This window comes from Saimiri boliviensis, chromosome X, assembly GCF_048565385.1.
Source record: "Saimiri boliviensis isolate mSaiBol1 chromosome X, mSaiBol1.pri, whole genome shotgun sequence".
NCBI classification, from domain to species: Eukaryota; Metazoa; Chordata; class Mammalia; order Primates; family Cebidae; genus Saimiri; species Saimiri boliviensis.
In genome coordinates, this window is record NC_133470.1 from 85,523,531 (window position 1) to 85,546,684 (window position 23,154).

The 23,154-nt window shown below is 46.4% G+C and overlaps 1 protein-coding gene across 4 annotated transcripts in view; it reads right to left on the reverse strand.

Moving 5' to 3' along the window:
- Positions 1 to 221: 221 nt before the first annotated feature.
- The window catches only part of NSDHL (NAD(P) dependent 3-beta-hydroxysteroid dehydrogenase NSDHL), a 29,388-nt gene continuing 6,455 nt past the window's right edge, over positions 222 to 23,154 (reverse strand). The window contains exons 1-8 of one of the 4 annotated variants that reach the window (XM_074392327.1): positions 21,989 to 22,060; positions 21,161 to 21,311; positions 18,969 to 19,127; positions 10,581 to 10,727; positions 6,799 to 6,927; positions 3,555 to 3,697; positions 1,871 to 1,973; positions 222 to 799 (exon numbers count right to left, since the gene is read on the reverse strand). In XM_074392327.1, the coding sequence (XP_074248428.1) occupies positions 467 to 799; positions 1,871 to 1,973; positions 3,555 to 3,697; positions 6,799 to 6,927; positions 10,581 to 10,727; positions 18,969 to 19,127; positions 21,161 to 21,268 (1,122 nt within the window). In that variant the 5' untranslated portion in view covers positions 21,269 to 21,311; positions 21,989 to 22,060 and the 3' untranslated portion in view covers positions 222 to 466. Of the gene's footprint in view, positions 800 to 1,870; positions 1,974 to 3,554; positions 3,698 to 6,798; positions 6,928 to 10,580; positions 10,728 to 18,968; positions 19,128 to 21,160; positions 21,312 to 21,988; positions 22,061 to 23,154 lie in introns of those variants that run through there. The other 3 variants (XM_074392328.1, XM_003943402.4, XM_074392329.1) reach the window with 3 other exon arrangements.

The following is a 23,154-nucleotide window of genomic DNA, read 5'->3' on the forward strand; positions in this document are numbered from 1 at the left end:
TAACTTCTGCTTGTTTTCTGGGATATTTTGAAGATGCAGTATCTGAACTAAGTCTAGAGCTATCCCTCTAGTATTGGTCTGCATGGAAATGGTTCTCCACTGCAACTAATAAATGGGTTGTAGCTTCCTACAGCTTCCTTGATTATGTGTAAGGACACTGGAATGAAATGTGTAACCCAGAAAAAGAGGCAAGGGAGCGGGTATACAGAAAGACACAAAAAGACAATGCACAAATCAGTATAATGTGAAGCTGCCTGCTTTAAGAAACCCAAATCCAATTCCATGAAGGAAAAAATGTCCGCTTTTGCTGTGTCTGTCATTACGGAAAGGGTAGGGTGTGCTCTCTATCTAGCAAGAGGAGTCACAGAATCAGAGAAATCATTCGAAGGATGTTATATCATCGGTCAACAGGAGAGAGAGTTACTGGCTGGGTAATGTGTCGAGAGAGCCCAGCCTCCAAGGTCCCTCACTTGACCCTCTGCAGGTGGCGAAAGCTCTGCACGGTCCTCTCCACAGCGTCATCCATGGTCACTAGTGGCTGGTAACCCATGGCCTTTTTGGCTCTCTCACAGCTGTAGTAGTGGAATGTGCCAGCCAGCGCGACCCGTATGGGTGTGAAGGTGGGCTGCAGCTGGATGACAGGGCTCACCACCATCACCAGCAGTGACAGCAGGAGGGCCAGGTAATAGGCCACCCAGTAGGGGATGTAGTACTTGGGGGCCTCATAGTTGAGGCCTGTCAGGATGCGAGACAGGAATGTCCAGAAAGGGATGGGCTCGTCATTGGTGATGTGAAATGCCTGGCAGGAGAACAAGAACGAAAAGTTAGAAACAGCGCCCCCGCCTGCCCAAAGCTGGCGCATCTATGAAGCCCTTGTGGATTGCAGCCTCACTGCCTAACTGCTGCAGCGGCCCACGTGGCCTGCCCTCAACCGCACAATGGCCAAGGCATAGAGAGGGCAGATGATGAAAGCTTTATCTGTCAGTCAGGATTTTAAGTGAAGCTTAGATTGCACCTGGAAAAGTACATTTGCTAATTCGATAATTATTAATCATCGTAAAACTCATCCACATATCTTTGAATGTAATGAATTGGTCATATTACATATTCTCGATGGTGTTACGCTTGTTTTTAAATCAAAAGCCACACACAGGCTGGGCTCAGTGGCTCACGCCTGTAATCCCAGCACGTTGGGAGGTGGAGGCGGGTGGATCAACTGAAGTCAGGAGCTCAAGACCATCCTGGCCAACGGGGTGAAACCCCATCTCTACTAAAAATACAAAAATTAGCTGAGTGTGGTGGCACCGCTTGAACCCAGGAGGTGGAGGTTGCAGTGAGCCGAGATTGTGACACTGCACTCCAGCCTGGGTGAGAATAAGACTCTGCCTCCAAAAAAAAAAAAAAAAAAGCGACATGCACCCTACTCCCAACTTCTTTGAAAGTTATCAGTGGGAAAATGGCAGAGTTTCAGGAGAATAAAAGAGGACGAAACAGCAAGGGAGGGAAAGACCTGAGGAATGGGCGGGAGAAAGGGTGGGGATCAAGCACCCTGCCCAATCTACGTGGGCTCCTGCCTTGAGGAGCCATGCCAACAGGTGCGCAGTCAGGTCAGGGGCCATGGATGACCACGTCCTAAATGTCTGTTCCATCCTAGGTCATCGGCTCCCTAATTTTGGCTGCCCCAAGTGATGTTCTATCAGAGGGGCTCCACCTTGGCACAGGGTCAGAGGGGCTTGACCTTGGCACAGGGGGTCCCCTAAGGCAGAGCCTCCATGATGCGGGATCACAGGAGCAATTTGCCAACAAGTCCAATGGCAGGGATAAGAAACCTGCAGAAAGGCACAAATGCAGACGGGGCAGCGGGCCTTACCTTCCCACCTAGGGTTGTGTCTCGGGAGAGCTGCTCTGCAGCTAGGATGTGTCCATGGACCACGTTATCCACAAAGGTAAAGTCCACCAGGTTCTTCCCGTTCCTGCAGGTGCACAAGGGATGATGGAATGTGTGCTGGGAGTCTCTGTACCAAAGCCAGCGCCACTCCCAAGTCTTGGCATTTGAGAGACTGTGACCTGCAGAATGACTGCTACCTGCCTTGGCAAGGCCAGCCCAGACACTCATGGATGCCTGTACTGGTTAAAGACGCACACTGGGCCAGGGCTTCTGGGTCCTCAGGGTGAGTGGAATCTGAAACCTGGGTGGCCTGCCTACCCCATTCCAGCATGGCCAACACTGGTCCGTCTCTCCTGTCCCGATTTGGGTAGCAGTTTTTCAGCCCCTTCCCAGGAGACACGGGGCCAGCGCCTCGCTCTGGTCTCCCATTTATTGACCGGTCTCCTTGTAATACTTCAAGGTAACAAGTCAGGGTGGCAGTGAAGCTGAGTGAGAAACAAGAAGGCAAGGCACAGGGAAAAAGGAGAAAAGAGAGAGAGGAGAGAAGGAAATGAAGGAAGAGAAGACCTATTTGGGAGACAGTCACACTGCTGGCCCCTGCAGAGGCTCCTCCCTCTGCCTGCACTTTCCCCACCTGCCTTCCTAGAAGCAAGGAGAATCGAGCCCTGGCCCTTGACCCTGGCCCACTGTTTCCCTCTGAGCCTCAGGTTCCTCAATTTCCAAACAGGGTCACAAAGTGTACCTGAGAGGGTACACTGGATTGAATAGATCCTCCCAAAGCTCCTGTCTGCTTGGACCTTGTGAATATGACCTTATTTGGAAACAGGGGCTCTGCAGATGTAATCAGTTAAGCTGAGCTCATATTGGAGTAGGGTGGGCTTGAAATCCAGTGAATCATGTCCTTATAAGAAGGAAAGTTGGACACAGAAACCAAGGGAAACAGCCACGTGAAAAGGGAGGCAGAGGCAGGAGTGATGCCTCTCCCAGCACAGAATGCTAAGGATGGCCAGCAGCCAGCAGAGGTTAGGGCAGAGGCCTGGAACAGATGCTCCCTCTCAGCCTCCAGAAAGCACGAGCCCTGCCAACATCTTAACTTCGGACTTCTGGCCTCCCAAACTGTGACAGGATCAGTTTGTTGTTTTAAGCACTTACTGTGTGGCAAGTTGATACAGCAACTACAGGAAATGAATACAGAGGACAGAAGACAAGGTCACTGCTATGGCCTGAGTCTTTGTATCCCTGCAACATTCACAGGTTGAAACTTCATCTCCAATGCAATGGTCCTATGAAGAGGGCCTTTAGGAGGTGATCAGGTCGTAGGGGCTCTGTCCTCAGGAATGGGCTTAGTGTCCTTATAAAAGAGGCCCAAGGGAGCCTGTCTGCCACTTCTACCACGTGATGCCATGGTGAAAAGGTGCCACTCCTGAGGAACGGGGCCTCACTGGACACCCAATCTGGGAACACCTTGATCTTGGACTTCCCAGCCTCCAACCTGTCTGTTGTTTGTTACCCAGTCTCAGTTATTTTGTTACAGCAGCCTGCATGGACCAAGACAGTCACATAAGAAAAGAGCTACAATGCTGCTTGGCTCCTGCCCAGGGCTCTCTGAACACGACGAGGTCATGGACCAGGAGGGAATGGGAAGAGCCACTGTGGGCTGACTTACCCTATCACAAACTTCATCTTGCCATTCCTGGCTGCCTCGATGAGGATGGGTACCAGCTGGGGGTCCCTTGGGCCGAAAATGCCGTGAGGGCGGATGGCTGTGGTTAAGAAATTCTTCTCAGGATCGTTGGCACCCAGGACTACCTGGAGGAGAGCAGAAGGAGCATGTCCATTGCAAACTCCTTGGCCCAAGCCAAGACAGTGCCTCACTGGGTGAGTAGAACTACCCGTGGGGGACAGAGAGATGACACACTCTGCTGGCATGTGGCCCCCAAGCAGTGGTTTGCCTTGAGCTGACAACCTGTATCAGTGGCTACCCCACCCACCCTCACACCAAAATCTGAAACTGCTTGAGAGACAGCTGGGCAAAAACCAGCGTGATCAAATCAGAAGACCCAGGTTTGGGTTCAAAGGCTGAAATCCACCAACACTGCCAGAAGACACGCCTCAGCAGCGGTTTGTGGAAAAGATCCGAAGGTTCCGGCAAACGAGTCAGCTGTGAGCTGCCAGGAACTTGAACTGCATGTGCCGCCCACGTTTCCACCAGGCTGTTCCAGGCAATTCTGAGTACCACCTCCGAGGGGAGGGCTCTCAGAAACCCAAGTGGGCCCAGAGGTCAGAGAAGGTGAAGGGTCTGAAGACCATGCCCGGGGAGAAACAGGCCAGCAGCTGGGGAGTGGAGGCTGAGCCATGTAAAGTCCTCAGAGCAGTGCCTGGTCTGGAGCCAGTGCTTCTGCTACCACTACGAGGAAGACAGAAAAGGTGTCTTCTGTGTGACTTCATGGACAAATGAGAACTCAAGAGCCTAAAGCACAGAGAAATGGGTTTTGCATCAAAAGTAACAAAACTTCTGAAAGGGTTTATCGTGGGTGAAAGTAGTGCTCACGAAGGCACCTGCCCTGATGGGGCTGCATGCGAAACACACGAGATGGCCCGTGTCAGTTGTTTCCGTGTGCCTCTGTAGGCTTGGTAGGCACGGTTACTGCTGTCATGTCACCTTGGGTTTCTACTCTATGGTGGCAAAGTGCTGGTCCATGTTTTGGCCCCAGTGATCTTAAGCCACTCAACAATGGAAAGGCTGCCTCTTTCTTTCTTTTTTTTTTTTTTAATTTAATTTAATTTTATTTTATTGCATTTTAGGTTTCGGGGTACATGTGATGAACATGCAAGATTGTTGCATAGGTACACACATGGCAGTGTGCTTTGCTGCCTTCCGTCCCCTCACCGGTATCTGTCATTTCTCCCCATGCTCTCTCTTCCCACTTCCCCACCCCCCGCCCCTCCCCCATTTCCCCCCAACGGACCCCAGTGTGTAGTGCTCCCCTCCCGGTGTCCATGTGTTCTCATTGTTCAACACCCGCCTATGAGTGAGAATATACGGTGTTTGATTTTCTGCTCTTGTGTCAGTTAGGCTGCCTCTTTCAACAGATTCCCCTCCTCTTCCCGTCAGGCCTCTGGTCCCCACAGCGATGGAGGGAATGACTAAATAAACCCTCAAATGGCCTCCACCAAGGCTCATCTCTATTACTGAAGGGAAGAGCGGTGAAGGAGTCCTAGGTCCCCATCACATCTGGTTTATGATCAGCAGGAAGGTTATAAAGGCAACAGTGGGTGTTGACCTTGGTTGGAAGGAGGCTTCAGGTGAGTTACTACTGGAGTCATCTGCAGGTTGTGCTTATTTCCAGTTGAAACTCAAAAGCTGATATAAGCAAGCCACTGATGGGCTGGGTCAAGGCCATCATTTGAAGCTCCTGAGCCTAGATGGGCTCAGCACTGGTGGCAGACAGTCCCAGTCCCAGGCATGCTGGCTTGAGGATGCGCAGGTCTCCATGGTGACTGAACTGCCTGCAAAGCACAGGGAGGCTTTAGTGCTCCTGGGGCCAAGTCTGAGCACATGGGTGCTTCAAGGAGTGAGACAGCACCCCTGGTCTGGGCAGCCCTTTTGTCTCTCTGTGGACCAGTTCTGCCAGGACTTTCTGAGCTGAAGCAGCAGCAAACAGCCAGGAGGTAGCGGGCTCTCAGGTAGACAGGTCAGTGTTCGGCTCCAGTTCAGTATGCACTGGCTTTGAAAGAAAACCTCGGTGGGTGTGATATGCTGCACACACCTGGGAGCGGTATACTCACAGCTACCCAGCTAAGGCGAGCTATCTCAGGCTCAGGAGCACTCCTGGCCTGCAGCTTAGGATAGCCTCAGGGTGACAATCCCCATCTGCAGCTAGCAGTTGTCAGGGGCCCCACAGCAGCCCTGGCAGCTTGAAGGCTTGGTAGCGACTGCGGCCAAATCCAATCACACTAAAATCAGGGGTCCTTTGATGAAGCTGCTTCGCCAAATGGAAAAGTACTTTTCCTTAAAATAAAGCAAGATCCTTCCATTGTTTGTTTTTCTAAGTAAGGGAGCGGGCAAGAGTGCCACTAGGAAGGTGCCTCCAGCCTGATTCCTGTCCGCACACTTGCGACCCCCGTTGTAAATTCCCATAGCAAGCGAGGAAGCTTGCAAGGCATCGAGGGTGTGAATGCAGGCTCTGGAGACAGCCGGCCTGGGGTCAGCCGCCTCCCAGCTGCACGCTTAAGAAAGCTTCTGAGTCTCTCTGTGCACCACAGTCCACATCTGTCATCTGGTGACGATGGGATAACTATGACCTTTAAACAACAAAAATACTGGAAAACACTCAAAACAGTGTCTGGTCATGTAAACCTGTTCTCATCATTCATATATATATATATATATATATATATATATATATATATTTTTTTTTTTTTTTTTTTTTTTTTTTTTTTTTTTTTTTTTTTTTTTTTTTTTTTTTTTTGTGGAGACAGAGTCTCTCTATCCCCCAGGCTGGAGCACAATGGCACAATCTCGGCTCACTGAAACCTCTACCTCCTGGGTTCAAGTAATTCTCGTACCTCAGCCTCCTGAATAGCTGAGATTACAGGTGCCTGCCACTACGCCTGGCTAATTTTTGTATTTTTAGTAGAGATGGGGTTTCACCATGTTGGCCAGTCTGCTCTCGAACTCCTGACCTCAGGTGATCCGCCTACTTCGGCCTCCCAAAGTGTTGGGATTACTTGCGTGAGCCACTGTGACTGGCCTCTCACAGTATTTTTAAATTCGATGTCACCCACAAATTTTACATCCCAAGTCAGGTACTTAGGCCTCACAATACGAACTTCATAAATTTTTAAACATTTTTCTTAGGATTCTAAACCCTTCAGTCTGCACACTCAACGAGTTCCAAGGCACATACCCTCTCCTGTAAGATCTTAGTCTCTGTGTAGTAGTCAATGGGTTTCATGGCATAGGGGAGGTCTTCAGTTCCATTCTTGATATCGACGCCCTCAAAGATGACACTGGCAGTACTGGTTAAAATGAGTTTCTGACAGACGAACGTTAGAAAGAATAAAATTCACAAATTATCACGATTCAAAGAGTGCGATGATCCTGTATGAAAGAGAATCAAGGGGCATCCTTCTGCTGCCCTCACACTCAAGGCACTGCACAAATGATTTGCTGCAATGCCTTTGCTTCTCATGCCTTCTTAAACTAATCCAAAGATCGCCATCTTTGCAGCTATGTGGATTCCAGGCACACTATGGTATTACATTCTAACCAAGAATCAAGCGATCCTGGTTCCAAAACAAGGGATAACACATTTTTTCTATCCGATCACACCCGAGGGATAGAACAGACTTTCATTCATGATATCTCACTATGACAGTGATTCTCTGTGGGAGAAGGGCAGCCCACAAACTTCTAGGAGGATGTCTGTTTGAAGAAGATCACTGTCTATTCTGGTAGTGACCTGGCCATGTGAACACACATATGAAGACACACACCACAAGACCTCTTAGTAAATGCTATTCTAAAGGAAGACGCTCTCTTATGAGGGTCCCCAGCATCCAGCCTGTGGGTTAAGAGCAGCTCATCCAACACTGGACACCATTAGCATGAATCATATCTTTCCAATTCATATTCAACATTGTATGGGAAGCCCTAGCCAAAGTGGTAGGGTAAGATAAACAAGAATTTATAATGATCTGAAAAGAAACTGAACTTCCATCACTTATAGGTGATCGAAAAATCTACACAGAAAACACAGGCATTAAATATGTAGAAAATACTAGAATTCAGCAAAATTGCTGAATTAAAAATCAATATACAAAAAGTAGTCTTATACATTAGCAGTAATTGAAGATGTAATATAAAATTATTAAATAACAAAAAATGAAGTACATTCAAATAAATTTAACAAGATATGCAAAATCTTTATGAAATAAAGTATAAAACTCTATTTAAGACATTAGAGAGATAAGCAGAAAAATATGGACAGGAACAGTCGATATTGGAAAGATGTCAATTATCTCCAAAATTCCCTACAAGTTCAATGCAATTACAGTAGCAGTCCCAGCTGGCTTTAGCAAGGAACTGGTTAAGCCAAATATATGTGGAAGAACGAACGGTTCAGAAGAGCCAAGTGAATTTCGAAGAAATCCGTTAGGGGGTGATTTATCCTACCGTACACCAATACTTCTCCTAAAAAGGCAGAGCCTCTCTGCATGGGCAGACAAAGAGGTCAATGGGGCCGAGGGGAGAGCCTTGGAACAGGCCCATGTAAGACACAAACACCAAAGACAGGCCGCAGATGGTGTGGAGCAACGCAGAAAGGAGGGATTATGCAAGAAATGGTGCTGAACTGGTTATACACATAGCAAAAAGTGAGATCTCTATCTCACGCCATATGCAAACAGGAATCCGTGAAGGATTAAAGACTTCAGTGTGGAAAACAACACTTAAAACCTTTGAGAAAAAACAGTACATGAAATAATCTGTTGATCTTAGTGTTGGAAAACCTTCCTTCAATACAACACAGAAATCACTTTCTGCATCCTTACCCACTAAGCTACTCTGCCCCCTCAGTAAATGAACCAGTTACATATGCCAAGATGAGGAAAGAAAAACAACACTAGGGAAAAAAGCAAGTTGCAGGAGGATCCGTTCAATCAGATATCATTTTATAAAATCTTCTAACACGCAATCCAACACCTTATATTGGCTGCACACAGAGCAAATGGAAATGAGAAACCCAAGTTCAGAATTGTCACCCACGGCTAAAAGACGACAGCAATGGCATCGAGGATGGCACACATCACACATGCCAGTCATGCTGTTTCTTAAATGCCGTGGTGAGTGTAAGGCTGCTGTTTTATTCTCAAATCTTATTTTGCTTTTTTTGTGTGTTGTTTTTTTTTAAGAGACAAGGTCTTGCTCTGTTGCCTAAGCTGGGGTGTAGTGTTGGGATCATAGCTCAATGCATCCTGAAAATCCTGGGCTCAAGCGATCCTCATGCCTCAGCCTCCTGAAACAGTTGAGGCTATAGGTGCCTACCACCACACTTGGCTTTTAAAAGTTTTGTAGAGGTGGGGTATTGCTATGTTGCTCAGCCTGGTCTTGAACTCCTGGGCTCAACAGATCTTCCTGCTTTGGCCTCCCAAGGCGCTGGGATTACACATGTGAGCCACCACACCTGAGGTGCAAATCTTTTTTGTATGCCTGGAACCTTCCACTTAACAAAGAGCAGCAGGGCCCTTCCCAGGGCTCCAGTTACATCAGCATAGCAGAGTGCAAAGTCTGGGATTTGGAGAATCCACTTTGACCCCACCTCTTGCAGTTACTAGCTAAGAGATATTGTTTAGCTCCTGGTTACCTAATGAAGAGCCAATTAGGTAAAAACTGCATCAGGACAAAGCATCTTGTCAACTGCCAGGGGTCAGTTATAACTGATCCTTTCCAGGGTCCAAGCCCAGAAGAGCTCCAGCCCTGCTGGGCCAGCTGAGGATGCTGGGGACACTGGGGACCAGACAGTGCCAGGAGAGGTTGTTGGGAGAGGAACCCCTGGCTTGTTTCAAGCTTTCTCTTAATTTATGTAGTACCTGTGGCATGCGGCCCTGTGAGGGTCAGGATGCTGAACTGACAGAGAGCTGTTTCAGCCAGTGGCTGGAGTCCTATAAAGAAAACCCTAAGAACCAGGACTGGTAGCAATGCAGCAGGCCACAATGTGGCAGAAATTCGTATCCCCTCAGGCCTGAGTTATAACAGGTTTCTACTGGCTAAGAGTAAACACTATTTGCTTTTCTTTTAAAATATAAGCAAGGTCTGGAAAACGATGCGGTGGTTCCTCAAAAGGTTAACCATAGAACTAGTATATGATCCACCAACCCTGCTGCTAGGTATATGCCCAAAAGAAGTGATAACAGGGATTGAACAGGTATTTGTACACCTGTGTTCACAGCACTATTGTCTACAATTGCCAAAATGTGAACACAACACAAATGTCCATCAACGGCTTAATGAATAGACAAAATGTGGTCCATCCATACAGTGAAATATTGTTCTGCCTTAAAAAGGAAGGACATTTGGACACATGCTACAACATGGATGACTCCTGAGGACATCATGCTCGGTGAAATAAGCCAGACACAAAAGGACAGATACCACATGATTCCACTTCTGTGAGGTTCCTACAGTTGTCAAACCCATAGAAACAGAAAGAAGGGTGGTTGCCGAGGGCTGAGTGGGGAAGGGAGACTGGGAGTTGCTGTTTAATGGGGATGGAGTTAGGGAAGAAGAAACGGTTCAGAGATGGATGGTGGTGATGGTTGTACAATGCTGTGAGTGTACTTAATGTCACTGAACTCTGCACTTCAAAACGGCTATGATGGTGAATTGTATGTGATATATATTTTATCATAATAAAAATACAAGCAATGTCTAAGTTCTGCAGCTCTTTAACTGAAGGCTAATAGCCTTGAGGTCCTCAGATGTCCTATTTGTATGCAGTTAGAATACTACAACTCGAATCAGCCTTGGCAAGCAGACCTTCATAATCCTCAGTGACTCCCAGACCTTCATTTTTAACATCTTCCTAACAATTTAAGAAGCAACCCTACCTAGGCCTGGGGAGACTGCAAGACACCCTCAGAAAGGGCCACCGCACGTTCCTGACAGCACTCACTCCAGCTTTACCCTTACCTGAACCCCAGCCTCTTTGCAAGTTTCAATGACATTCTTGGTGCCACTGTAATTCACTCTATAAAAGAGTTCCTTGTTGTTACTGGATGGCGGGGGTGATGCACAGTGGAAAACTGTGTTTACACCTTTCAGAGCTGGGTACAGATCCTGGAAAAGCAAACGAAGAGAAAATAATCATTCCTGCTTTGACAGGTCAGTAGCATTCCCACATTTTCATTCTCCAATCTGTGGCTTGTAGGTTCCTTATCTTATAATTCTACAATCAATATGGAAACATATTCTCATAAGAGATTCAATAATACTGAAGTACATGGGATGGAAACCAAGTTGTCCGTTTAATCACCTTCTCCCCAGTAACTAGTCCCCAATAAAAAGGGGTTAGGGGCATGAGAAGCCTGTGCGATCCACACAGAGGCAACACCCTTTCGGGTGGTTCAGTGCAGGCACCTAGGGGGTAAGACTCCCCCAGAAGGTGAACTCAGATAGAAATTACGAATCATATGAAAAAGTTTCACACCATTAAAGACAGTATAAATAGCCGATACACAGGCATATTCCTTCCTGTGAAACTAGATACAATACAGCAACCTGAAAGGGATTTTTAAAACAGGTCTGTTTGATTTACTGCTAAAAGGAACAAGAGCTCCTGACAGAAACGGCTGATTGCAGATCTGGGACAGGAAATACACAAGAAGAACCAGGCACACCTTGTACTAGAAAGTGAGGGTGCTAGCTAGCTAAGACTACTGGGGTCATGTTAAAAGCACTCAGGTGCCGGCCTGAAGACATTCCCACTGGGCAAAGAAAGGACAGCTTGACCACAAGTAAGAATAAAAATTCTTTCTGAAACTGGTAAATAAAGGGAAAAAAAACCAAACCTTTATTCTGCAAAAGGTATAAACACTACAGCCTCTAAATGAAGAAGTAACAGCATGTCACCATTTTGCCAAACCTTAATTAACAGGATCTAAGTATGATTCATGCTTGTCACCAAAAGAAAAGACAATTATGTGCCTAGACTCAGCAATTAATATTTTGCCACAGTTTCCTCTCTCTACATACATACAATCAATGATATTTTTGAAACCACTCAAGTAAGTTGCAGACCTCATGCTGCCTCTGAACTTCACCAGGTATCTCTTAAGAATAAAAGCATTCTCTTAAATAACCATAAAACAATGATCGCACTCAAGAAACCTAACAGATATGATACTCTTATCCAATAATTAGTCTATATTCAAATTCCCCCAATTGTCCCAATAATGTCCTTTACAGCCTTTTGTTTTGGGGTCCATGACGTGTACTATTTACTCCTCACGTCTCTTCCATCTCTTTTAATCTGAAACAATTTCCCATCTTTTCTTTTTTGTCTTATTTTAATGCTGTCATTTTTCAAGGTTCTGGTTGGTTACTTTATAGACTGTCCTTCAGTTTGGATTAGTCTGTTTCCTCAAGATTAGATTCGGGGTTAATGGTTTTGGCAAGAATACCACATTAGTGGTGGTGTGCCCTTCTCAGGGAATTACCTCAGGAGGTGCAACTTTGTCTCACTGTTGGTAATATTAAGTTGGTGATGATGATGGCTGCCAGATTCTGGCCAAGAAAAAGGTACCTTTTCCCTTGCAATTCCTAAGTAATCTCCAGCACGTTAGTTCCACCGATTGACTTCAGCATTTATTGATAGTCCTTGCCTAGAACAGTAATCAACGTACTGGGTATAAAATGGTAGCAATCTAAGTCTAGCCTTTTAATTCATGCTCTTTACATTTATTAGTTGGAATTCCTCTGTAGAGCTTCCCATTCTCCCTGATCCCAATTGTTCTTTTCAGTATTTTTTTTTTTCTTTTTGAGATGGAGTTTCGCTCTTGTTGCCCAGGCTGGAGTACAATGGCATGATCTCGGCTCACTGCAACCTCTGCCTCCTGGGTTTAAGTGATTCTTCTGCCGCCTCCTCCCAAGCAGCTGGTATTACAGGCACCAGCCACCATGCCCAACTAATTTTTGCATTTTTAGTAGAGACGGGGTTTCTCCATATTGGCCAGACTGGTCTTCAACTCCTGACCTCAGGTGATCCACCCGCCTCAGCCTCCCAAAGTGCTGGGATTACAGGCATGAGCCACCACGCCCGGCCTATTTTCAGTATTTCTACAGACCTATGGATTCTTTTTTAAATCAATGCATTATAATCCACTACTATTATGTTTTTCAAGACTCAAAATGTCCCATATTTGGCCAGTGGAGGCCCTTCAATTTGGCTCTTGTGTCTTCTTTACATGTCCTCATTTATTTTGTGCTAAGAAAATGTTCCAAACTAATTTTGTACTGCCCCTGCCCTAGGGTTCTAGAATGAGCAATTTTACCAAGAAGCCCTAGTTCCTTTTGTGCGAAATGGTATACAGAAACCCAAATGTGAGCATTAGGCATGCTTATTACTATGGGAGTATCAAAAGTAATAATATCCCAGAGGAAAAACGTGAATGACTCTGATCAAGTCTGTAGTTCAGTAGAAACATACTACAAGCCACGGTGACTTTAAAGTTTGTAGTAATAACATTAAAAAGTAAAAAGAGAAAGGTGAAATTAACTTGAATGAGATAGTTACATTCCTTTTTTCTGTACTTAGTTTTGAAATCTGGTGTAGACTTCACATGTACAGTGCTTCTCAATTCTGACTTGCCACATTTTAAGTGTCTAATGGCTACATGTGGCTAATAGCTGCCTTAATGGACAGTACCATCCCAGATCTACCAGTATACAGAAAATACTGGAGGACAGCAGGGCATGTTAAACATCATGGGGACGTAATCAGCAAAACCCAGACTGTGGGAAATACTACAGCACCACAAACATGGCTCCTAGTAAACATCAGTTATTCAATAGATAGACTGAAGTTTCAAAAGATGAAGGGAACTGTAAATGAAAAGAGACCTAAATATTTTAACCAAATGCATAGTCTTGACCTTGTTTGGTTCCTTATGTGGAAAAACAATAATACAAAAACATTTATAAGACATTCAGGGATATCTGAACACTGGGTAGATATTAAAGAACTACTGTCAATGTTTTTAAAACGAATCCTTACCTTTTAGAGACCAATAATGAAATATTTACAGATAAAATGATATGATGTCTAGGAATGGCTTCAACATAATCTGAGGGGAATATAGGTGAAACATGATTGGCCATGGGCAGATGCAGGGAAGACGAAATCTGCTATGAAATAGAACAAGAGAAAGAGAAGGAATGCAAGAAAGAGAGGGTAACAGACAGATAACACAATGAAAGACCACCATCCGTCCAGCAAGGCTTCCAGAAAGAGAGAAAAGAGACAAGAGTAGAGTCCAATTGAAGAATTTTCCAGAAATGAGGAAAGACATTCAGCTTCAGACTGCAAAGGCCTAGCAGGTGTTGAGTCAGATTTAAAATCAAAACTAGAACTGAGGCTCAGATATATTCTCTATAGAGACTATAAATGATAAAAAATAAATCCTAAAAGCTGTGAGAGAAAAGCCAGACAACCTACAAAGAAACAGCAACCAGCTTGGGAGCACACTTCTTGCTAGCAGCAAAAGATGCCACGAGACTGGGGTGATTTTAAAAAGTGTTATGGGCTGGGCGTGGTGGCAATGGTGGCTCACACTTGGAATCCTAGCACTTTGGGAGGCAAAGGAGGGCAGATCACTTGAGGTCAGGAGTTCAAGACCAGCCTGGCCAATGTGGTGAACCCCTGTCTCTAAAAATATGAAAATTATCCAGGCATGGTGGCACATACCTGCAATCCCAGCAACTCGGGAGGCTGGGAGGCAGAGGTTGCAGTGAGCCGAGATCGTGCCACTGCACTCCAGCCTAGGCGACAGAGCAAAACTCTGTGTCCAAAAAACAAACAAACAAACAAAGTGTTATGTAATATATATTATGTATATAAAACTATATAACTACATATATATAAACTTTATCTATATGTATATATGTATATCTGTCTTTCTCCCCTCTCTCTCTAGTGACTATAAAAACACATTTTTAAAAAAAGAAATGGAGGTCTCATTATGTTGTTCAGGCTAGTCTTGAACTCCTGGCCTCAAGTGATCCTCCCACCTTGGCATTCCAAATAGCTGGAGGACTGCAATGCACACCACGACACCCAGCTGAAAGCACATTTTAAAAGTCCTTCCCGGCCAGGTGCAGTGGTTCATGCCTGTAATCCCAGCAATTTGGGAGGCCGAGGCAGGCAGATCACCTGAGGTCAGGAGTTCAAGACCAGCCTGGCCATCATGGCAAAACCCTGTCTCTACTGAAACCACAAAAATTAGCCGGGTGTGGTGGTGGGCACCTGATTAGGGAGGTTGAGGCAGGAGAATCACTTAAACCTGGAAGGCAGAGGTTGCAGTGAGCTGAGATTGCGCCACAGCCTGGCCAACAGAGCAAGACTCCGTCGCAAAAAATAAAAAACACATAAAAATAAAAGTCCTTTCCTGCCATGCCTTTCACCCACATCACATCCACCTTGGACTTAGCTTAGATTTCATGATCCATCAGCACCACCTCTGCCTTGTTCCCTTCTCCCTTTATTAAATTTGTCTAGTGAATTCCAACCCTGGTTAAATGCAACTCGCCTCTTCTCCATGCCTGCAGCCGAGTAGCTGAGTGTAGCTGGAGAGCAACATGCCATGTTTGAGGGTCTCCCTTTAAATTTGTACTCAAGGAAAGCTGGAAATAATATGTTAGCAACAGCACATGGCAGCTGTGGAGCCTTTTGGAGAGAAGTTAAAGCCTGCTAAGGACTGTCATCTCCTTGGGGGGAACAAAGCAGTGATTGAAAGACAAAAATCCCTGCTTTCGTGGAGCTTAGGTAGAGAGGACAAATTTCATAGATTTCCTTTGCTCTGTATCCACTCATGATCAATCATGTTTCAGACAAATAAGCAAAGAAACAAGTAAACCTAGAGAACGTCCGTACTGGCTGGCAGGTGTTATGCAGAAACTAGAGCAGAGTAAGGGAGACAGGCAGGGGCTGGTTCCTTAGCACAGTGTGGTTGGAGATTTACAGGAGGTTAGGGAGCAAGCTCTGTGGTTCAGGAAGAGCGTTCCTGACAGAAAGAACACCAAGTGCTTTGTAAATGCAATAATAATAATAAAAAAGAATACCAAGTGCAAAGGTTCTGAGGCAGAAACTTGGTTTGTGGCCAGTGCGCCTAGGGCAGAGCCATGAGGCAGGTGTGGGAGGAAGGGGGCCGGACAGGTAGTGGGGACGTGCTGTGCAGGGCCTCACAGGTGATTACACAGGCCTCTGTTTGCTATACATGGGACTGGACACCACTGGAGGCTTCTGTACAGAGTGTGGTATGATCTGATTTATCCACTAAGTGTCCCTCTAACATCTAGGTGAGAGTGATGGTGGCTTGGACCAGGGTGGCAGCCATCGATGGGGTGAGAAGTTGCTGGGTTGGGGATCTGTTCTGAGTGGAGTCAACAAGATTTCCTGATGGATGAGATAAAGGGCATGAGAGAGAAAGGAATCTGGCAGGGATAAATCAAAGGTTTTTGGTTAATGCAACTGGAAAAGCAGAGTGGGCCATTTACGGAGTTGCAGAAGACTTAGCAGAAGTAGGTTTGCTGTGGTGGGGGAGGGGCTGGCATCAGGGAACCAGGAGCTTAATTTTGGATGTAGCGAGCTTGAAGTGACCATAAGGTATCCAAACAGGGATGCCCAGCAGGCATTTTGAGATACACACACACACACACACACACACACACACACACACACACACGGCCGAAGAGAGCTAGGGGGTGGAGATACCAAGCAGGGAGCCCACTAGCTTCTAGACCAGGGGTCCCCAAACTACGGCCCGTGGGCCGCATGCAGCCCCCTGAGGCCATTTATCCGGCCCCCGCCGCACTTCAGGAAGGGGCACCTCTTTCATTGGTGGTCAGTGAGAGGAGCACAGTATGTGGCAGCCCTCCAACGGTCTGAGGGACAGTGAACTGGCCCCCTGTGTAAAAAGTTTGGGGACGCCTGCTGTAGAGGTATTTTGTAGCTGTGGTTGACATCTATAATCAGCTGACTTTAAGTAAGGAGATTACCCTTGATACTCTGGACAGGCAGTATATAATCAGTTCAAAGACCTTAAAAGAGAAACTGAGGTTTCTGTAAGAATAAATTCTAACGTGGGATCACAGCATCAATTCCTGCCCTACAAATTTCAGACTTGCCTAGCCAGCCCCCACAATCATGTAAACCAATTCTGTGAGTTAAATCTCAATCTCTTGGCCAGGTGCGGTGGCTCACACCTGTAATCCTAGCAGTTTGGGAGGCTGAGGCAGGCGAATCACCCGAGGTAAGGAGTTCCAGACCAGCCTGGCCAACATGGTGAAACCCTGTCTCTACTGAAAATACAAAAATTAGTCAAGCGTGGTGGCTTGTGCCTGTAATCCCAGCTACCCAGGAGGCTGAGGCAGGGGAATCTCTAGAACCCGGGAGACAGGGGCTGTGGGGAGCTGAGATTGCTCCACTGCATTCCAGCCTGGGTAATAAGAGCAAGACTTCGTCTCAAAAAAAAAAAAAAAAAAAAAAATCTCAATCTCTTTTCCCTCTCACCCACCCCATCTCTCTCCCTGCCCTCTGCTGGGTGTTTCTGTGGAGAAACTTTATGGATACATACAACCAAAAGAGAAAGGGGAAGGGGTTGAAGACTATGCAAGTGAATGAGTGGACCATGGAACTAAAGGCAGTCAGGCACGAATGGGGTGGGCCATAGCGGGTATGGCTGGATGTCTGGGTAGGGTCAAGGAATCGGGACAGCTGAGGCACTAGAGGGTATGAGCTGGACAGAGAGGAGCTGGTACTCAGAGTAGAATGCCTGCAACTGGGATGAAGGAGAGGACGTGCTTACTGGTGATGACAGGAGGGCAGCATCACTGGGTGAGAGGAGGCCAAGGATGAGAGAGGTGAGGCCGTTGGTAGGGTCATCTACGTGAACACTGAATTCACAAATCATGCCAGAAAGGAGCTGAAATTCTAAGGAATAAAGTGGAGTCACCTGGGAAGGGGAGCAGATGCCTGTGGGTGGCCATCACAAGGAAGGAAGGGTGTTGGGGTTTGTATGGTCTGAGGGTATCCTCTTCAAAGCTGGAGGGGCTTAGAGCAGCATGAGGGAGAATGGATCGGAGGCAGCCATGATGAGTACAGAAGATGTCTACCCCATCTCCTGGCCCGGAGGTGTGAGCAGTGTGGGAGAGAAAACAGCCATAACTTTGCAGCAGAAGCAATGGTCTTAATATTTCATAAACAAAAACCATACGGCAAATGACACCAAAGCCAAGAATAAGAGCCCAGTGACAGGCTGAGGGAAGCCATGCACAAGGACACAAGCACAGGATCGGCATTCCAACTAGAGTAACAAGGAAGAAATGGCAACCCCAAAGACAAAGGGACAAAGGACACTAACATTTCATACAGGAGGAAGCCTGAAAGCCGATCACCCAATGACAGAGTGGCTGGTTACTTGATCAGGGAGGACATGTGACTCTGAACATCAGCGAGGCACCATTTCATACTCCTCAGAATGGCAACACCAAAAAGTCTAGTTATGCTCCACGGTGGCAAGGATGTGGAGCAATAGGGCTTCTGCCACACTGTGGTGTGAGGTGAAACTGACATAGCAGCTTTGTCAAGCCATCTGGCAACATGTAATAAAATTCAAGCTATTCATACCTGAACAACATGGAGGAAGCTGAGAACATCATGCTAAGTGAAAAAAATACAAATATGATGCAGAAGTATGAATATGACATAATTCTGTTTATATGAAATGTCCAGAAGAGGCCCATCCATAGAGATGGGAAGCAGATGAGTGGCTACCAGAGGCTGGGAGGGGAGGAGAGGGGACGGCTATGAGATTTCATATCTGGAGTTAGATCATGGGAGACGGCTGCACAGCTTTGTGGATACACAGAAAACCACTGAATTGCATATGTTAAAAATGTGAAATTGGCGGTACATGAATTGTATCTTTTTTTTAATGAATTATATCATAATCAAAAAAAATCACGACCCGGTGGCCCAGCACCCATACTTTTTGCAGCTGGCCCAAACAGCCCATGGACTGCTTTTGAAGTACAGTTTCCCTGGCACACAGCTACATCCATTTGTTCATTTAAGTGCTGATCATGGCTGCTTTTGTACTACCAGGACAGAGCTGAGTGGCTGCGACAGAGATGATGGTTATTCATTCTAAGTAGTAAGAATGTGGTATTCTTTCCTATAACTTTGAAAATGTTCACAATGCCACATTTTTTTTTCAAACAATTTGGCTGGCCTCTGAGCAAGGGAAGTATCGTGGTTCCCCCTCATGGGTTGTGGGAAATCAGCAAGGCTGCATGGTCCATTACCTGTCGGCTGCAGAGGTCACCCACAAAGAACTGCACCTGGGGATTATCAAACCCTTGCCGGATGTCAAAGACATTGACAGCATATCCTCTTGCCAGCAACTGCTCCACCATGTGCTGCCCCAGGAATCCAGAGCCCCCGATCACTGTGCATTTCTTAGCCTGTGGAAAGAGAGGAACGGTAGGGAAGACCAGTGTAGTGAGAACTGTGAGCTGTAGAGTCCAGACCTCCGTATCATGAGCCACTGCAATGGCAGATATACTTGTTTGTCTGTAACTCAGTTTCTGAGCCAAGTTGGAAGGTTTGTATCATTCTGGTGTTCCATCACTAGTGTAACCTTCTCTCCTGGGATCAGTGAGGAGGGAAGAGAGACAGCAAATGACACTGAGATTGACTTTGGCTGGATTTGATGACGAGATCCATGCTTTGTATTTAGTGAAAGGAAATCAAACCACCTATGACCAAAACTGGACAATCTTAAAAGAAAACAAACCTGTGTTACCTTTGTGTTCCTGATCCCTGGGTACTTCTCTAAGGACAAGGAAAAAAAAAAAAAAAAAAGGCAGCCATTTGGTAGCTGATAGCTTGCACTGAAAACATCAGAAAGAAGAAAGCAGTGTCCATACTCAATGGACAAAGTCAGTCCCTTTTCCTCCCTGACCACAGCAGGGCTGGGCTGTGTTGCTCTGGGCTCATCACCTGACCCATTCTTGCCTCAGCCTAGAAATCGAAGACCACCTTCATGGGCTCTCCTAGTGGGGCTACAGTGAGGATGGGTGAGCCCAGGGCTCTGCTTTGCCTCCTCCGAACTGCAAGGAAGTTGAAGAAATGGGGAGAGCCATGGCGTTTATGTCTCAGCCTCCACAACATGCACGATTCTTCGGGTAATTGCAGCTCTGGTGACTGGGCATAATGCAAGGACAGAGGAGCACATGCAGGCCCTTCAATATCCTCCCTCCAGGATGTCAGTGCCAAACTGCGGCTGCTGTACACCAGACAAGCTGGCTATGATTGCCTGTAAGAAGGACCTGTGATAGCCTTCCGCCCTAGGTTATTTCTAAAACTGTATCTGGGCCTCCTTAAGATGACAACCTCCACCTTCCTTAGCTCACATACAGTAACTCCAAGTTGGGAGTGTGGAAATGAAAGATCTTAAATAAATTATATTCTTGATTAGAAAAATAAACAAATCTCCCTACTTATCCCTTAAACATTAACACAATTGAACTATGCAAGAGACTGAAGGAATGCCAGGGCCAGACAGCCTCTACACATCTGCCTCCTTCCCAGCTGCGGTGTCCCATCTGAAATGGCACTCATACTGGATTCCACCAGGCCCGCCTGGAGCTGGCACTGTACTTCGGCCTCACCATTCTTCTGCCACCCAAAACAAACTTCCCAACCTGTTCTTTTCTAGGCTTTATTCTGAATATTCCTATACACATGCAATCATACCAGGTTACATATGATATATTTCCTCAGGTCATGGCCAAATTAAATACAAAACTCCCATCAATCCCTTTTCTAGCAATCCCTTCTCCCCTCCTCCCAAGTCAGCTGTACAGGCAAACTGTAGCTATTTAGAAGAACTCTGAGCTGCCTGTTTCCCAACCTGGATTTCCGCAGTTTTTACTAAAAGTCTGAACCCGAAGACAGTTAGAACTAGACATGTTTTGAGAGCATCATGAGGGACTTCAGACTGCCTTGCTTATATCATTTGGCATCTCTAGTTACAGGTGTTTCAAAGGATGCTAATCTTTTCGAAAAAAAAAATAACCTTGCTGTTATGGCTACTCCGATTTCATTTCACGATTTTAATTGTGACTAATCACAATTAAAGGCAGAGGTTGCAGTGAGCCAAGATCGCGCCATTGCACTCCAACCTGGGCAACAAGAGCAAAGCTCTGTCTCAAAAAAAAAGAAATTAGCTGGGTGTGGTGGCACGCGCCTGTAATTGCAGCTACTTGGTAGACTGAGGCAGCAGAATGGTTTGAACCAGGGAGGAGGAGGTTGCAGTGAGCCAAGATCGTGCCACTGCACTCCAGCCTGGGTGACACGGCAAGACTTCATCTCAAAAACAAAAACAAAATAACAATACCCAACATTGATTAATCCATGTACAAATACACAACTTTTACCCCATAAGTAAATAGTTAACAGCTTGTTGGTATGTACATGTCAACTTTCTCCTTACCTGATTCTGGTTAACCTTTTCTATGTCAGTACTCACTCTGGGAATATCCTCCGTCAAATGCGTCCATGCAACTTGGTCTCTCACTGGCTCACTAACTGCTGGTTCCATTTCAAAGCAAAATATGGTCCCGTTTGCAATCAGATTTTCTTTTCTTAAAGACATAGAGATAGACATTAATGTTGCCTAAGTCAAAACATCTTTAGCTGTTAGTATTCTGTGCAGGTGCCATCCCCTGTTAGTTTTCACAAGCAGCTGAACCATAGCTACAGGCGTTCGAGGAGACACTGCACTAATGTTTCTGTAATGCACGCATGACTGGACACATGACCTACCATATGGTTGGATTAGAGGCAGCACGGGAGGCCAGTTAAATAAGCTCACTCATCAGTTATAACATAAAAATGGTTTTTGGCACTATAGCTTTTTCCATGGTTCTCCCATTCTTCAGTCAGCCTCGATTTCTCCCGTGGTGCTCATTAGGGTGTGGCAGTGCCCATGCCTAGGGAGTCCTGGTCTGGTCCTATCATGAACTGCATGGATCTGCTCCAGTCACTTCCCTTTGCTGCAGCTCAGTTTTCCGATCAATGAAATGGGCTCAAGGGCTCATGTCTAGGAGCTCAGGACATGGGATGCTGGGATGGGGGATGAGTGGAGTGCAATGGGAGATGGAGCGCTTCTGCTTGGCTAAGTTAAAGCCAATATGATGACGGGTAGAGGAACTCAAGAGAATCTAGGGCCATCAGAAACCCTTGGCAAGTGGTCAGAGTACAGTGGGGACCCAACACTTCACAGCAAGGAGATGGTAGCAATGAAGTCCAAAAATGTTACCAGAAATGACAGCCCTTATGGTGCTCCTCTCCTTCGTCACCCACAACACTGAACTGCAAACACAAAGAAGTCACTTGACTATGATGGAATTGGTCTTGCGTCTATGTTTTCTTAGTTGACAATTGTAGTTGACAATTTACTTAGTAATGGATCCCTTCACATCTGGAGATGGCAACACCCACAAGAACAGTCTAACTTTGCTCATGAAAGGCTAGATCCACAGAATCCTTCAGTGAGGAGGTGGCAGGCAGGCGGCACTGGGGTTCCACCTGCTGTGACTGCTCCAATCCAACCCTATACCTTAAATTTTACACTCCTCGCCACTTTTAATGAATGGGCATGATGATCATGCCCAGTGGGGACTGATTTTACGAGCATGTAGAAAGCCAAAATGGCTTTGAAATGGATGTAGGACCCTCATTGTCTGGAGGGGCCATTTGGGGAGATAATTTTTCTGAACTCATACTGAAAATTATCAAGAAACTGTATTTCAAAACTTGACTTGTCACGGCCATTTTCAGAATGCACTAAAGTCAATCTGTAACTCTGCACCTGCCCTGTCCCTCCCTTTATCCCATAATCCCCTTCACATTGGCAGGGGCCCTGTCATCTGTTCATTCGAAAGATACGCGGCTGATATTGAACTCATTGGGACTCTGTGTGTATCTGGACCAAAGCAGGTAGAGAAAAAGGATTTTGGCACCTTGCACCGAAGTCTTGCCCACTGCTGCAACCTGGGCATGAAGCATAGTGCCCAGCATGAAGTGGGCACTCCCACATCGCCCTGGGATCATGAGACTGCTGTGTGGACACACCCACTAGAGCCCCCATGCTGCTCTCCATCGCGCACATGCATATCCCATCTAAGGGGCAGGGGCTTCAGTGGGGCAAATTACTGCTATTTCACAACGATACAATCACGAATGCCCACTGCTGGCTTCTTATCCAGTTTCCCCAGATACTCAGGGAAACATGAGTCAATGAAAAGGCAGATGGCATCTACAGGGGCAAGGAGATCGCCCACATCTGGCCTCTGACCCCACCAAGGCCTTATTCACCTCTGGTGGCAGGGGATCTGAGGGGTGTGTGCCTGGGGCAATGACAGGACCACATGATGGGCCGACTAGGCCAGCGGGGCTAAGCAAGCCCACCCCTGCGGAGTTCTG